Raw genomic sequence first — 16,337 nt, 5'->3', positions numbered from 1 at the left:
GAGTTCAGATAACAATTGCCGACCGAACATTTAGACAGGCTCCCTCAACACTACTTCCTGTGGGTTCAGCACTCAGCAATATTCAGAAGGCCTTAGGCTGGTAACACAAACTGCAGTTTTTTGGAATACTGCCACTACAATTTTTGTCCCAAAACCAGAAGTGGATCCAACAGGATAGAGTGCAAGTCCTTCCTTTATATTTTCTATCCCATTTATATCCACTGCTGGTTTTGGCACAAAAATTACTGTGGCGGTTTTTCCCCAAAAACTGCTGTGTGATTCCAGCCTTAGGCTATGTTCACACTACGTAAAAGTACGGCCGTTTTTGCCATCGGCAACAACGGCTGTACTTTATGCAGAGTGAAACATTGCCTTATCAGCTATGGGATCCCGGCCGGAGCGTATACACATTGGATACGCTCCGGCCGGGATCCCATGCGGACCCGGAAAAAACCTGTCAGTTCACACAATGAAGCGAGTGGCTGCGGGTGCTTGCATCATTGTGTCCTATGGGGAGTTCTGATGCGGGCGCACATTGATGCGCCCGCATCACAACACTGCGGCTGGAAAGATCATCCGGCCGGGATGATCTGGGCAGACAGCAGCCGTTGCGTGACCCGGCCGGGTCACGGAACGTCCGGTCTCTTTACGTTGTGTGAACATAGCCTTAGGGTATGTGCACACTATGGACTTTGCGCAGAAATTTCAAGCGGACCGTGAGGTGGACTCTGCTTGTACCATTTAATTGACTTGTCAATTCTTTGGGTAGACGGTGGATTGAGCTCCAGAATACACAGACTCCACAGACTCCACCTAAAATTTCCATGCAAATTCTGCAATGAATGTAAAGAATGAATGGAGTGGTGAAAATTCACCTGTGTTCTCTTGATTGATGGGGGTCAGCCATTAAATCCCTGCCAGTTACCTGTCGTGTGGATAGATGGTAACTGTTAGGCTATGTTCACATCACGTTTTCAGCCCCATGTTGGGAATCAATGAAAAATGGATGCTGAAGTGCAGCTTGGCGTGTGGCTGACAGCCCCATTGACTTGAATGGTCAGGACAAAGTCATTTCGTAAATACGTTCTGTTCATTTGCCGGACATATACATAAAGACCGCGCTTTTGAGTCCTGCCCAAAAGAAGTATCTATCGGGCAGATGGACAAAACATAGTCACAAAATGACTCCATCCAGCCCATTCAAATCAATGGGGCCGTCGGCTGCATGTCAGCAACCTTTTTTCATTGATTCCCAACGTGTAGCTGAAAACATGATGTGAATATAGCCTTAGGCCAGGGCTACATGGTGATTTCGATCACAGCGTTGCATGTAATGTTAGTGAATGGTGTGGGGTTGCCACATGACATAAGCTATAAGGACATCTTTGATGGATTTTTAGATGCCGGTCCTATGTGTCACCATTTACTTCAATATAAAGTGGCATGCGGCTGTGACCTGATTGTGACTTATATACAGTACTGTGATGAAGTGGCAGACAAGTGGCAACAATATATATAAGTTGTAAAGTCTTGGATGCGATCGGTAGTGCAGCCCTTGTCTAGGATAAAACACTTGCTATCCACAGGGGGCGCTATTACACTATGAGGCACGGACTGTATAGCAGAATGATGTATACAGAATATCTCCGCCGGTCACTGGAAGAAGTGACGCCGACGACTCCGTGGGAATGTCACACTGCGCCTGCGCGGATGTTCTCCCAGCTTGTGTTTACGGAAGCGGCTGTTACGTGTCAGTGCGGGGAGCAAGGGATTCTGGGAGTCCGGCTGATGGCCGAGCCGAGGGGCTGACAGCTCGGTGCTCGGCCGGGGACATGTTCTAGCAGTGTGACCGATAGGAAGGCTGTGTGGCTGCCCGCTCCGCTCCGGTGACAGCTCGTGCCCCGTTTCTCCCCGCTCCTGCCTGCTCCTAGACTGGAAACATGTCCTCCTCCACCAGCAGCCCCGAGGCCATAAAGAAGCTGCTGGAGAACATGCAGAGTGACCTGCGGGGGCTGTCCATGGAGTGCAAGAAGAAGTTCCCTCCTGTGAAAGAGGTGAGCATGGCTGCCAGGGACCAGCTGCTGCCCTCTCACCTCCTGACACAAGTTTCCTCCATGATGGTGGCACGTATTGTGTGTATGCAGTGTGCTCCCCCATCCCTCCATGACTGCAGAATTATAGAGTGCAGCTCTGAGATCCTTGTAAAAGGGAATGGTCCAGGGTTCAGCAAAACTCCACAGGGATCTGGTAGCTAGGGGCCCATGATGGTTAGGGTAGGCCCCTGCACACAATCCCCCAATAGAATGGAGCGCTCCAGTCATTCTCCAGTATTGGGAGCTACCACTGATAGATGAGTACCCCTTTGTAAGAGTGAAGCAGTCAGACAGATAGCTATTCTGCTCCATGTCTGCTTATAAATCTGCAGTGTCCATGCGGATGTGCTGCGGGGGAACTTCAGCAATTCTGTCCCGTGTGAGAGGGCCCTTAGAGGGATACTCCCACCTTACAGAACTCCCATGGGAGACCTTGCATCTGGCTGTTTACGGCTTCTTTACAACCTCCGCCCGCCACAAGAAGGCCAGGAAGTCCTCATTCTCAAGAAGCAGGTCCCAGAATGGGATATTCTGTGGCTATACCATAAACATTGCAATGGGAATACCATAAAGTAACTTTTTAGTTTTAGAAATTGCTACAAAGCCTCCCAGCTTTTATGACACATCATTCATCACTACCATTCTGATGGTACATCCTCTTTAGGGTGCATTCACACATACAGGATCTGCAGCAGATCCGAAGCAGATTTGATGCTGTGTTCAGTCATTTAGATTAAATCTGCTGTGGATCCGTTACGTGTGAACGTACCCTTAAGGAGTATCTGTAGAATGTGTTTTTTTTTTCAGTACCTTAAAGGAGAAGTCCGGTGAAAATTTTTATTAAAGTATTGTATTGCCCCCAAAAAGTTATACAAATCACTGATATACACTTATTATAGGAAATGCACATAAAGGGAGGCATTTATTAAGTCCGGCGTTTTTTACGCCGGACTTAAAAATGCCCCCGAAGCTCCGGCGGTACGGGGATTTATGTAGAGGCGGACTGCCTCTACATAAATCCCGTGCGCGCTGTTGCGCACCGCCGAAAACCTACGCCAGCTGAGGACTGGAGTAGGTTTTCGGCGTACATTTGGGCGGAACGGATGATAAATCGCGCGGACTCTGAGTCCGCGCCCTCCGTTCCGCCCACTTCCCGCCTACTTCCCGCCCCCTTTCCGCCCCCTGGCGTACTCGGCGGAAAGTGCCGATTTGCGATTATTTTATTCGCAAATCGGCCATTTGCGTATAAAATAATACGCAAATCGGCACTTTCCGCCAAAAATCATCCGTCCGCCGGATGATAAATGTGGCCCAAAGTGTTTTCCCTGCACTTACTACTGCATCAAGGCTTCACTTCCTGGATAAAATGAGGATGTCACAACCCGACTCCCAGAGCTGTGTGGGCTGTGGCTGCTGGAGAGGATGATGGCAGAGGGACACTGAGGGACACAGGGCACTGGAAGGACACGGAGCATCCCTCTGCCATCATCCTCTCCAGCAGCCACAGCCCGCACAGCTCTGGGAGTCGGGGCGTGACATCACCATTTTATCCAGGAAGTGAAGCCTTGATGCAGTAGTAAGTGCAGGGAAAAACACTTTATCTGCATTTCCCGTAATAAGTGTATATTGGTGATCTGTATAACTTTAGGGGGGGCAATACAATACTTTAATAAAAATATTCACCGGACTTCTCCTTTAAAGGCTTTGTGCTTTTGTGCATTATGCTTCACCTTTGGTGCTTTTCCTATTTGCATGGAAGTCCCCTTTACATTGCAGCCATATCTGAGATTAAATTTAAAGGGGTTTTCTGGGAGTAATTGATGGCCTACCTTCAGGATAACCCATCAATAGGCAGTAGAGCTAGGTTTCAGCACCCCGCTTGCGGCAGGTCAGGCCTTTAGTATATAGTGTATGGAGCTCTCCTGACACTCATATAAGTGTCAGTGAAGATAGCGACTCAGGTATGATGGCAAATTACCGCCCGACCCCTTTGTCCTCGGAGAGATAAACCGCAGTGAACACAGGAATGTTTAGCTGTATCAAACTGGCCTGTGCATGGGGAGGATGGAGCGGGACAGTGAACTGTCAATGGAATGATTGCTCGGCTTACAGTTATTGAAAGCGTGTCTAGGATCTGCAGATTTGAAGCAGCATATCCCTTATGCGTGAATGGAGCCTTAAAGAGAATCTGTCATTATTTTTGGTGACAGCTACTGTAAAACCTCTGTATAGGTACTAAGGAGACATAGCAGAATAAAGCATACCTAAGTTATGAGTTATACCAACTCTGTTACTCTTAAAGTTTCACTGGCATGTGGGAAAACTTTTGACATGTCAAAGAGATCTCAAAAGTTTTGATCGCCCGTACTGGGCAGGACAACGAGCGGGGAGGGGACTGCGCGGCAGTGCGTCCTCTCCCCGCTCTGTGTAAGAGAAAAAGTGTCGAGCTCACAATGTAAGTCTATGGAGGCCAACTCTCTTTTACTCTTACACAGAGAAGGGGGCAGATTGCTGCAGCATGGTCCTCTCCCTGCTCATTCTCCCGAAGGGTATGGCACCTTAGTCTATTGGTCCTCTGACAAGCTGCAGTTGAAAACCCCTTTCCAGACTTTCTATAGTGTTGTGCCTATTACCTTGCACAATCTAAATAGGTGAGTACACTGACTCTCCCTATGTCATAGCGCTGGACAAGTGTGAATACCTGAAAATACTACACTAGGAAGGGCCTATCCTTCTTCTTTTCCCCTAGCCCTTTAGTGCCCCATACAAGGAAGTATGCCCCTATAGTGCCCCCATGCACAGTAGTATGTCCCTATAGGCTATAAATGTTAATCCTTTAGGGCTTATAAACCAGGCTTGGTTATACTAGTTCAGTTAGGAAGTATGGAACACAATTCCAGCAACGTTTTGTTAAGGCCTTTTTACATGGGCCGATTAAAGTTATTGAACATTCCTAGAAACACTCATTCACCCTATAAACGGCCTGTGTAAAAGAGCCAGCGATCAGTTAATTTTATCTTTTGTGTGGCCGTAAAATCATTATAAGCCACACTTCTCTCCGTGTAAACAGAAGTGCGGCCAATAACAATCCATTTTAATGGCCAAACAAACAATACAGTGATCATTCTTGTGGCCTGCCCGTGCTATTAATCGTGTCTTGCAAAGGCATTGCATGCAAGCACTGACCCTGCAGACTGGTGCTTGTTTGCGGCCCTGATATCCACCTATATTGAAGGACCCTAAGAAGCTTGTGGAAGGCTACCTAAAACATTTGGCCCATGTGAGAAGCAATTATACCAAATACTAACCATGTGTATAATTGTGTGTTGTGTGTTTTTAGCCACTGGGAATTTGGGGGAAGACATAAAGGCTGAAATAAATGATTGTAGTATTATTCTGACATCTCACAATCTCACATTCTTGAACTATAGTAGTGAACCTAAATGATCCAAAAGAGTTAATGTGTACTAGGATTAAATGTCAGGAACTGTGGAAAACGGAGTATTAATGAATGTGGAAAAGGTGGATGAAAAGGTATGGTTTCAAGTATATGTACACAAAGAAAATTCACTCTATGTAAACTTCAAGTTGGTGAGCTTAGATATGTCACAGATGTCCTAACCATCTGTCAGACCATGGCCGAGTTAGGGGTGGTGCACCTCACCGTGCCTCACAGTAGCTGTCTAACCGGTAGTATAACGTAAGAAGCCTTGAGGGCTTCATACCCTGCTGATCAAATGCACTGCATCTCATAAATACCTGTGTATAAAAGAGACTTCTCCAATGTGGGGCAGTGAATAAGTTCTGGTGAGATTAGCAATAGCAAACTATTCTGGCACCGTTCTTCTTTCCTTAGTTTGTCCCATTGTTTTCGATAACTTTAATAAATAATAAAAAATTTAATTTGGTGCATTAGGATCTCTGGGTGTGTTCCTCCACCCCCCCAGAGTACCAGTCGGTCCACCCTCCTCCTCCTTCGATTGTGCCTACACAAAGAACAGCCTGCTTATGTATTATTGAAGGCATAGGTAGGTGTGACCAAAGGAGGCAGGCTGGGAGATGCTCTGGGGGCCCGAGGAATGCCCTCAGTGCTCCTAATGGTCCTTTTACACGGAACGATTTATCGTTCGAATTTGCACGATAACGATCGAATTCGAACGATAATCGTACGTGTAAATGCAGCGAATGATCAAACGACGAGCGAGCAATCGTTCATTTTGATCTTTTAACATGTTCTCAAATTATCGTTAGTCGTTCGCAAAAAATTTGCAGATCGTTCAGTGTAAACAGTCTTTCAACGATTTCACCTATGTGTGAGATAGGCTTAAAGGATCGCAAAACGATTGCATAACGATTTTTCCGTACGATGTATCGTTCCGTCTAAACGCTGGTCATTTAAAAAAAAAAATTGTTCATTCAAAATCGTTAATCGTGCGAATTATCGCTCCGTGTAAAAGTACCATTAGGCACTAATTACTATATTGTAGTTTGATTAAAGTTATCCAAGACTGGTGCTGGAAAGCTTAGGTACGTGGTTGCAGGGAGCTGTAAGCAGGTTCATTTGCACATTCTCTTCATTTGCACAACATCTTTGCCTGCCCCGCGCAGCCTTCTGCCCACCCCGCTCTCCATTCCATGAGTAGGGGGGCATCGGACTGAAGCTACAGTATCAGATGGAGAGCTTGGCGGAAAGGAGGCCTATATATTGGTGCTGCACTAAGTAGCACTAAATTTAAAAATATCTACAACCCTGTCAGTAAATGCTTGGAACCTAATAACTGTATTTTAACTATGTTACATTTTGAAGGAAGTACTGTAGTTCATTGCCTGGTACACCCTACTTTTAGGTTGGGCTGTTTGTACTTTCATGCTGGTTTTAAAGCTATAAAAACAATTGTTATAAGAAATAAAATAATACCTTTTAAATTAAAAATGTTACAACCTAACATTGTGGAGAAAGCCAAAACAAAATCATTCATCTAGGCCAGGGGTACAACTTTTAGTGAAGGTCCACTTACCGGGGTCTTTTGTCAGGTGAAGGTCCGAGCTGAACATCAGTAGAAAACGTGTTTTGTTACTTTCCACAAACGTTGAACTATTTACATACAGAATTGCTGCTTATTAGTGGGAAAACTGTCATTTTCTCTCTCTCACCAGCCCTTTAAAATTAGGTACACAGGGGGTGACTGCCTTAGTAGTATATAGCTCTCCTGTGCTCTCTCCCAGTATATTGCTCCCCTGTGCTCTCTCCCAGTATATTGCTCCCCTGTGCTCTCTCCCAGTATATAGCTCCCCTGTGCTTTCTCCCAGTATATAGCCCCCCTGTACTCTCTCCTAGTATATAGCCCCCCCTGTGCTCTCTCCCCCTGTATATAGCCCCACCTGTGCTCTCTCCCCCTGTATATAGCCCCACCTGTGCTTTCTCCCCCTGTGCTCTCTCCCCCTGTAGTATATAGCTCCCCTGTGCTCTCTCCCCCTGTATATAGCCCCACCTGTGCTCTCTCCTAGTATATAGCCCCCCTGTGCTCCCTCCCCTGTATATAGCCCCCCTGTGCGCTCCCCCCCCTCCCATATAGCATAAAAAAAAAAAAAGAAACCACTTATACTCACCTAAGTACTGCACGTCCTCTTCTCTTCCTCCTGTGGCCGCACTGCAGCTGTCACTAGAGCGCTCATAGATACTTACTGTGCAGGGAGCAGCGCCGCACCTGGGGTCCGGGTTCGGACCGCGGTCCGCCAGTTGAAGACCCCTAATCTAGGCATTACATAGAACATTATGTTAAAAATACAGGTGGTCACCACCATGTTATAGGGCAGCAGGAGCTGAGGAACTTGAATAAATACTTATTGGGGGAAAATATTCCAGGATAACTTGTCATTTATTGATGAACTCTGTGCACAGTGTGTGGGCTAAGTAGCCATGTGGGCGGTCGTACTCAGTGATTGACATCTATCTAAGTGTGCATGCAGTGAGAGGAACCAGTCGGCACTATTGTGCTGATATGGTTTCCTGCAGCACAGTATAGATCAGCTGTGCAGCTCCTGGAGCATACCAGCCACAGTTGCGGCAGCAGGTGAAAAAGAAGTTTTATTATGCCGTACAAGGCAGGGAGAGAGGTGGCTGCTAGTGCTTTTTTAAAGCGACTCTGTACCCACAATCTGACCCCCCCAAACCGCTTGTACCTACAGATAGCTGTTTTTAATCCAAGATCTGTCCTGGGGTCCGGTGGGCAGGTGATACAGTTATTGTCCTAGAAAACAACTTTTAAACTGGCAGCCCATGCCCAACGGCCGGGGCTTAGATTGTGTATGCATTAGACCGGCACACCCTCTCTGTCCCTCCTCCCCGCCCTCCTCATCATTAGGAATGCTCCAGGCAGATTGTCTCCTATTCATCAGCTATGTGAATACTGAACATGGGCTGGATCGTTAAGGCACCTGTGCAATTTTCATACATGAGAAAATGTTTCAGTGGCATTTCTAATGATGAAGAGGGTGGGGAGGAGGGACGGCGGGGTGGTGCAAAGTTAGGGCACAGATACTCCCGTTGGGCACAGGGCTGCAAGTTTAAAAGTTGTTTTTTAGGACAATAACTGCATCACCTGCCGAATGGGCCCCAGGACACATCTTGGATTAAAAACAGCTATCCGAAGGTACAAGTGGTTTGGGGGAGTCAGATTGTGGGTACAGAGTAACTTTAAAGGACAACTCCAGCAGTACAAAAAAACCAAAATACCAGACACACTTTATACTCACCATCCCTCTGGTGAGGATCACCACTTGAATCTCCCACCGGATGCATCCCCGTCAGCTCAGGCTGGCGTCTTCAGATCTAATGGGTTCCATTAAAGTGAATGGAAGAGAAAAGCCTGCTAGTGCGCATGTACACCGGCAGCCTTTTCGTTGGCTGTGGCACATCACATGGCTTTCAGCTTGCTAAGCCAATCAGACAAATATAAGAAAAGTGTCTCCTTGACATAACATATAACAGAGTCATGCAGAACAGATCCCCTTTAAGGTTGAGTTAACATATGTCGGTAACGGGCACTGTCCGTGATAGGAACACACAGGGACACCGGATGCCAGAAGCTGAGTACTTTGCATCTCACGTCCCACTTGTTTCCCCACTAGGCTGAACTGGGACAGGAACATGTCAACCATCCGGCATATTTTCCCTCCAGCCGGATCAAAAACTGCTGCATGCAATGTTTATTGATCTGGTGCCTGTACACCGGATGGCAGATATGCCTAAGGGGATAAAAATGGTCATCTGGTATTTAGGCAAACTGCAGACCTCAAGGCCACTGAGATCCTGTAGTATACACAACTGTTGCTGTTTTTTTGCCTAGTACAGAAAAACTGGTTCATTTGCTGCGTTTCTTTATACACTATAAAGAACTGAATTGTACTTTATTTCACTGGGTTGAGCAGCTGCATATTGGGAAGATTTGGGAAGCTCCACTTGTGGTGGCCATTTATGTGTAACTGTAGAAGCTGGTACAAGTCATTTCTGTGATTTTTGGCATAACTCCTGTGTGTTTGAGTAAGAGAACAAGCATCCCAATTCTTCTGCTTCCACAAGAAAACACCTTATTTCCAAGCTGAAAAGCATTCAAGCCAGTTGCCATGGAAAGCTAGCAATAGGTCTTGCTTGAGATGACTTCTTGAACAGAATAGCTACAAGATCTTTAAAGGACAAGTGCCATGAAAAACTTTTTCCCAGTAATTGAAGCACATTACAAAGTTATATAACTCTGTAATATGCTTCAATCACCTATCTGCCTCCCTTCCCTGTCTTTTCCCCCCTCCACCCCCCACCAGGAAGTGTCCTGACTCACACAGACCTGATTACTGTGGTCACCGTCACCAGGCAGCTCCTTCTTGTGAGGATGAGTCATCAGCAGGAGGGCTGCTCTAGGTCCTGTTACACCAGCCTCCCCCTCCCCTCCTTGTCAGGTGACTCTGCTTGCTCATCTTATCTTCTCTAGTGACATGACTCCTTCACTGAGTCCAGGGCAGCAGGAGAGAGGGTATGAGGGGAGGGGGGAGCTGCCTATGTGCCGTAGTCAGTCGGAGGGAAGATAAGCAAGTGAGATGTGACAAGTGATGGCTTGCAGTTGTTCAGCCAATGGGAGCTGAGCAAGCCTGTCACCTGACAAGGCAGGGGAGGGGGGAGGCTAGTGTAACAGGAGAAGGAGCTGAGAGAAGAGCTTGGTGACGGTGACAACAGTAATCAGATCTGTGTGAGTCAGGACACTTCCTGGTGGGGGGTGGAGGGGGGAAAAGGCAGGGAAGGGAGGCAGATAGGTGATTGAAGCATATTACAGAGTTATATAACTTTGTAATGTGCTTCAATTACTGGGAAAAAGTTTTTCATGGCACTTGTCCTTTAAGAAAAATGTCCAGATTTCATATATGCTTGCCATTGGTTTTTAAGTGTTTATTTTTTACTGACCTTTTTTTTTAAATGTATTGCTTAGCTTATTTGTGTGGTTTATGCAGTTTTCAGGTTGCGTTTGTATAAGTGACTACAAAATTGCTTATAGCTTTTTAATTTACACTTTATCCTATAGTAGATGGTGTTGGATTTGGTAGCTTGCTGGTCGCTGTTCTCGGTAGCTTATATCTCAGGGATGGGTTGCAAGTATTTAATGATGACGTTAGCTGTCCAGGCATGATGGGAGTTGTGGTTTCGCAACACCTGGAGGCCCGCAGTTTGGAGACCCATGGTCTAGTTTGACATGTACTACATCTGAGTGGATTTCACGCTGCAAATATCACGACAAAATCTGCTGCAAAGCTTGGAACATTTATGGCATATGGCTATGCATTGGAATGAAAATTGGATACCGGGCTTTAACAAGCTAGCACATTGCCTGCCCGCAATTACGCATGCTTTTCAGGCAGCGCAGCTGTGTGTGAGGCTTCCGGCTCCCCTCACTCCCATCTGCCAATCAGTGCACAGGCAGCACTGATTGGCTGATGAGGACTGACAGGAGCCGGGAGCCTCACACAGCCGCGCCGCCGATCAGGTGATGTATGCTCTGGGCGCAGGCTGCAGGGAGTTAAAGGGGCTGGGTCACATACTGGCAGCAGAATTAAAATTCTGCTGCAGGAATGTGACCCATTCAACTTCACACTACCAGGATTTGCAGTGGATTTCGCTGCAAACTCGCAGTGTGAAATCTGCTGTGAATCCGGTACGTGTGAAGCAACCCTAGAGCAGTTTTTCCAGCTAAAAGAAATCTTTTTATATTGGTGCCGGTTGGGAGGGAAGGTACTTATAGGTACCTCCTGGGATCATGTTGCCTTTCCATTTACCAGCACCAGACTCCGTAGACAGCGCTTCCTGTGTTTGGAGCATGCTGTCTCTGCTCAGCCAATCAGAAGATGAGGGGGGGTCATCACAGCAAGCTGCATTTCTCTTATTGCCTAAAGAATCACAGAAGCAGGTGGAGGAGCAAATGGTGTGAACCCACCTTTACTAATCCAACACAGTTTCAGAATGTCTGTCTTCTCTACAATGTCATGTGATTGTACAGTAATGCATGCTTTGTATCTTAATGGTGCGTTAACACCTACAGGATCTGCAGCTGATTTTCTGCAGCAGATTTCATTTAAATAACTGAAAACAGCATCAAATCTGCTGCAGATCTGCTGCAGATCCTGTAGGTGTGAACGCACCCTAACTCTTATTTTGTATATTCCAGGCTGCAGAATCCGGGATAGTGAAGGTTAAAAACATAGCTGCAAGGAACACAGATATACTGACAGGTAATGCTCAGCAGACACACAAACACTCTTTTTTTTTTTTTTTTTTTTTTATTAGAAACATTTCAGTATAACGTGTCATTTATGTCTCTGCTCATTCTGGGCTTGGTAGTCAAGAGGGCTGTCCTACTCAGTGATGGACATCTATCTGTGAATGCACATACTCATAACGCCATCTCTCACTCATAGAGTAGGACTGCCCTGTTGCCTGAATATATACCAGTAAGCATGGTTATGAAGATGTATATACCTGCTGTATGCTGCCTCATTAGCTGTCAGCAGCAGATTGTGGAACGCTTTCCAGAAAAAGAACTAAAATATATATCATGTATATCAAGTAACATATATATATATATATATGAATGATACCCAGGTATTGTTTATCACTAGTGGAGCTACACTTTCTAAAGTGAGCATATAATAATATAATGGAGCTGTAAAACTACTCTGCCCTATTTTCTAATCACTATTTATGGTTCATGACCAGCACAATCTATAATCTAGTGATTCATTAAAGGAAAATTGCCATCCTCATAGGTGATGACACATTGCTACAATATGTCACCACTTATGGTGCATTTACAAAGAAAGATTATCTGCCAAAGATTTGAAGCCAAAGCCAGGAATGGATTTAAAAAGAGGAGAAATCTTAGGCTTTCTTCTATGACCTGATCTCTGTTTATAGTCTGTTTCGGGCTTTGGCTTCAAATGTTTGGCAGATAATCTGTCCGATAATCTTTCTGTGTAAATGGTATGGGTGGTATTACACGGGCCGAGCAGGGCCCGATAATACCTGTAAACGAGCAGCGATCTGCTAGATCATTGCTCGTTTACTGGGCCTATTACACGGCCCGATAATCGTTTGACAAGAGCTGCAAGGACATCGTTACTGATGTCCTTGCAGCCCTTGCTAAACTGGCATACATTACCATTCCACGTTCCAGGGCTGCTCCTGCTGTCCGCTTCTCCTGCCGTCCACTTCTCCTGGGGTCCCGTGCGCGCTCTAGCTTCACAGCGGCCTGTCAGCTGACAGGCCTCTGTTAAGCTAGAGCGCGCGCGGGACCCCGGGAGAAGCGGACGGCAGGAACAGCCCTGGAACGTGGATGGGTAATGTATATTGTTAGTCGCCGGCCACGCACCACTATTACACGCAGCGGTGCGCGGTCGGTGCCCGACGAAAATAGGGTCTAACCTATATCAACGATCAGCCGATGATCGTTGTCATCGGCTGATCGTTGCATTTATTACACGGAGCGATAATTGGCCGAATCGGGCCAATTCGGCCGATTATCATTCCGTGTAATAGTACCCTTAGTCATTGGTATGAGTCTAACCTCGGGGGCCCTCTCTGAGCCTGAGAATGAAGGGGCAGCAGCACTGGTGTAGTACAGCAGTATCAGCGGTCGTCCAGCAGTAAACATCAGCAAGGCCACATTCAAGGGAATCTTTTACAGATATTTATAAATCTTTGTAAAGGAAGGATCTTCGGTGGAAATGCAGTGCAAAATATCATTGTCGGAGACAAGCTGTTCATAGTGTCCTACTGCATAATGCCATCAAACTGTTTACACCAAGGAAAGAACATAAATGCTCATTTTATATAATAATCATATAGTGACATTTAAAGCCAATTCTGCTTTATCTGCTTTAATTTTCTGCCACTGATTTGCTTTCTGCCCAAAGAATTGACATGTCAATTCTTTAAGCGGATTCTGCTAAAGGAATCCTATAGAAGTCAATGGGGGCTTAAATTCTGCTGGCTTTCTGTTATGCTATCCTATGCTGCCAGAGCGATAGAATAGACAAGGAATTTCAAGCAGAAAACTTTCCTCTACAATTCCTCGAGAATTTCTCAGTGTGAACCCACCCTTAGGCTTACTGCTCATACTGCAGATGCCGCATGTGGGCAAAAGATTAGCCAAGTGCAGCAACTAATAACTGCTTTGATTTACTTTTAATTTATATGGGCATTGGCCATCCAGTTGATACTGGAAGACTTGAGATGGTTTAAATAGAGATAGATTACAAATCTATATGACTTTCAGACACTATTTGATTTAAAAGAAAGCATTCTTCAACAGAGTAACCTTTAAAGATGTTGTCCAGGCATAAAAAAAAAAAGGATAATCACCTAAAGCACCGACACTCCAATGCTCCTCTCGTCCTACTACTTTCTGTTAGCTGATGATACGTTTTCCCCAGAAACTGCCCTACTCAGCTAGCCACTAACCAGGGTTCCACTGCAGTCAGTGATTGGCTGAGTGGGGCATTTTCTATGGGGACAACACATTGTCTGCTATCAGAAAGTAGTGCTGATAAGAGTAGCCTGGGAGTATCAGTGCTGCAGAGGCTCTAGAAAAGTGAGTATACTTTTTTTTGTTTTGTTTTTATGCCACCCTGCATTAATAATATATTTTTTAATGTCTAGACAACCCTTGCATCTGTAACACCCAGCAACTAGAATAGACTGTAAATACTGAATCTGAGAATTAAAGCCTTAGAGCAGTAGGACAACCGAGGGACCCCAGATTCTTTCAAAATCATCTGATACTTTAAGATACAGATTATAATAATACATTTTCTGTTTTGGACAAATTGAAGTGTTCTTTTCTTTCCTGAAGCATTGAAGGAGAACAGTTCAGAAGTAGTCCAACCTTTCCTTATGGGTTGTGGAACAAAAGAGCCGAAAATCACCCAGCTTTGTCTTGCTGCTATCCAGAGGCTAATGTCACATGAAGTGGTGTCAGAGGTACGGGGGATTACTGTGTGTCAGGTCCTTTCCTTATTATTTTGAAGTCCTCTTTTTTTTCATTTAGTATGGGAAATAGGGATGAGGGAATCCATCATCAAAATGAAGTGAAGCACTTTGTTTGATCTGCGCTCCGCTCATCGAGCCACTGAATTTTCAGCGCTGCTCCACTCCGTGCCGCTCCACTCCGGGTGTCGGGGAAAAGCTGCATCCAGTCCTGAGAAACTGGGAGAAGTTTCCCAGGGTTGGCTCCAGCTTTTCTCAGTATCCTGGGATGAGGGCAGGGCAGGGAGTAGAGCAGCGCCTAAAGGCCAGCGGCTCGATGAGCGGAGCGCAGATCAAACAAAGTGCTTCAATTTGCTCATCTCTAATGAGAAACAGTCAGCATCAGTACGGCTGGTTTTACACCTGCATTGGCGGTTCTGTTGGCTGCCTCCATTGCAAATTCTGTACATACTTGATAAAATGCTGGAGACCATGTCTGAAACCTGGAGGCACCTATTAAAATTGGTGGGGGCTATGGGGCAGTACAATGGAAAAATTTACACTGATGTAAACCTAGCCTAAGAAGTGAATGATTCAGGTTGAATATCTTATTTCCTGACTTTGGCTGAAAAAATCTGTCAGATAAATCTCTGTGAAAACACACCCGTACACAGGGCAGTATCTGCCTGCTTTGACAGATAAAAGGGCCCTAAGCTTAGTGTATTTTCAGAGTTACCTTACCATTCAGATGAGAATACATTTTTACAGCACTGTAAACAAATATCTAGCCGATGCTCTACATGTAGCAAGTTTGTCTTGTTGGCTTATTATTTCAAAGCCATTTGCTCGACGTGGACTGTGCTGCCTATTTTCAGCAAGGTCCATGATAGAAAGTTTTACCCCTTCCAAACATGACTTAAAGGGATATTCTCATTTCGTTAAGCTAGCCCCTCTCCATAGGACGGGTATAACCAGCTGATTGGTAGAGGTCCAACAACTGGGAGTCCCAACAATAACAGTAGAACATAGACTATATTGTCCCCATATTAAACTTTGCACATCTGCTACCACTCCATTCACTATATGAAGTTGCTGAACATTTTGGAGTTTAGTGCTCAGAATTTTAGGTGAAAGAGAATGGTTGAGCACTCTGTTCATTCCAGGGCCAACTATTTTCCTGTTCTAAGGATTAATGAGGGTCCCAGCGGTTGGACCCCCACTGATCAGCTTGTTATCACCTATCCATAGGGAATAAAAAACTAGTATAAAGTTTTTTCAGGTTCTGATCATACATTTGAGTTTTGGTGTGATTTTTGTTTGTTTTTTTTCCTTTTTTTCCAAAGGCTGCTGCTGGTAATATAATCAACATGTTATGGCAGCTGATGGAGAATGGCCTAGAAGAATTAAAGCTTCTACAGACTGTTCTGGTTCTTCTGACAACTAACACAGTGGTTCATGATGATGCCTTATCAAAGGTAATAGATATATGCCAATCCATTTATTTATTTAACAATACCTGTGTGTTAGCGGAATTTACAGTACTTGTAAAAGAAAAAAAAACCTGTTAGAATTGTGTCTAGGAGAAATTCTGTCACTAGACGGCACCTTATAATTGAGAGATGAGTCTGTTAGCAGTGTGGCAGTGCTGTAGGGGACAGGGGAGGTTCTGCAAATGTAATGATACAATTATTGGATTACTTTAAAAGCTTTTAGGGGATAGTACTATCGAGGCCATGATG

General features: G+C 45.3%; 1 protein-coding gene across 2 annotated transcripts in view; it reads left to right on the top strand.

The window, feature by feature from the left end:
• The first annotated feature begins 1,719 nt into the window (after positions 1-1,719).
• The window catches only part of MON2 (MON2 homolog, regulator of endosome-to-Golgi trafficking), a 79,499-nt gene continuing 64,881 nt past the window's right edge, over positions 1,720-16,337 (top strand). For both annotated transcript variants that reach the window (XM_069973964.1, XM_069973955.1), the window contains exons 1-4: positions 1,720-2,054; positions 11,804-11,867; positions 14,486-14,613; positions 15,942-16,073. In XM_069973964.1, the coding sequence (XP_069830065.1) occupies positions 1,941-2,054; positions 11,804-11,867; positions 14,486-14,613; positions 15,942-16,073 (438 nt within the window). In that variant the 5' untranslated portion in view covers positions 1,720-1,940. The remainder of the gene's footprint in view (positions 2,055-11,803; positions 11,868-14,485; positions 14,614-15,941; positions 16,074-16,337) is intronic.

This window comes from Dendropsophus ebraccatus, chromosome 1 (genome assembly GCF_027789765.1).
Source record: "Dendropsophus ebraccatus isolate aDenEbr1 chromosome 1, aDenEbr1.pat, whole genome shotgun sequence".
Classification (NCBI taxonomy): domain Eukaryota; kingdom Metazoa; phylum Chordata; class Amphibia; order Anura; family Hylidae; genus Dendropsophus; species Dendropsophus ebraccatus.
This window is presented reverse-complemented; position numbering and strand designations above follow the sequence as displayed.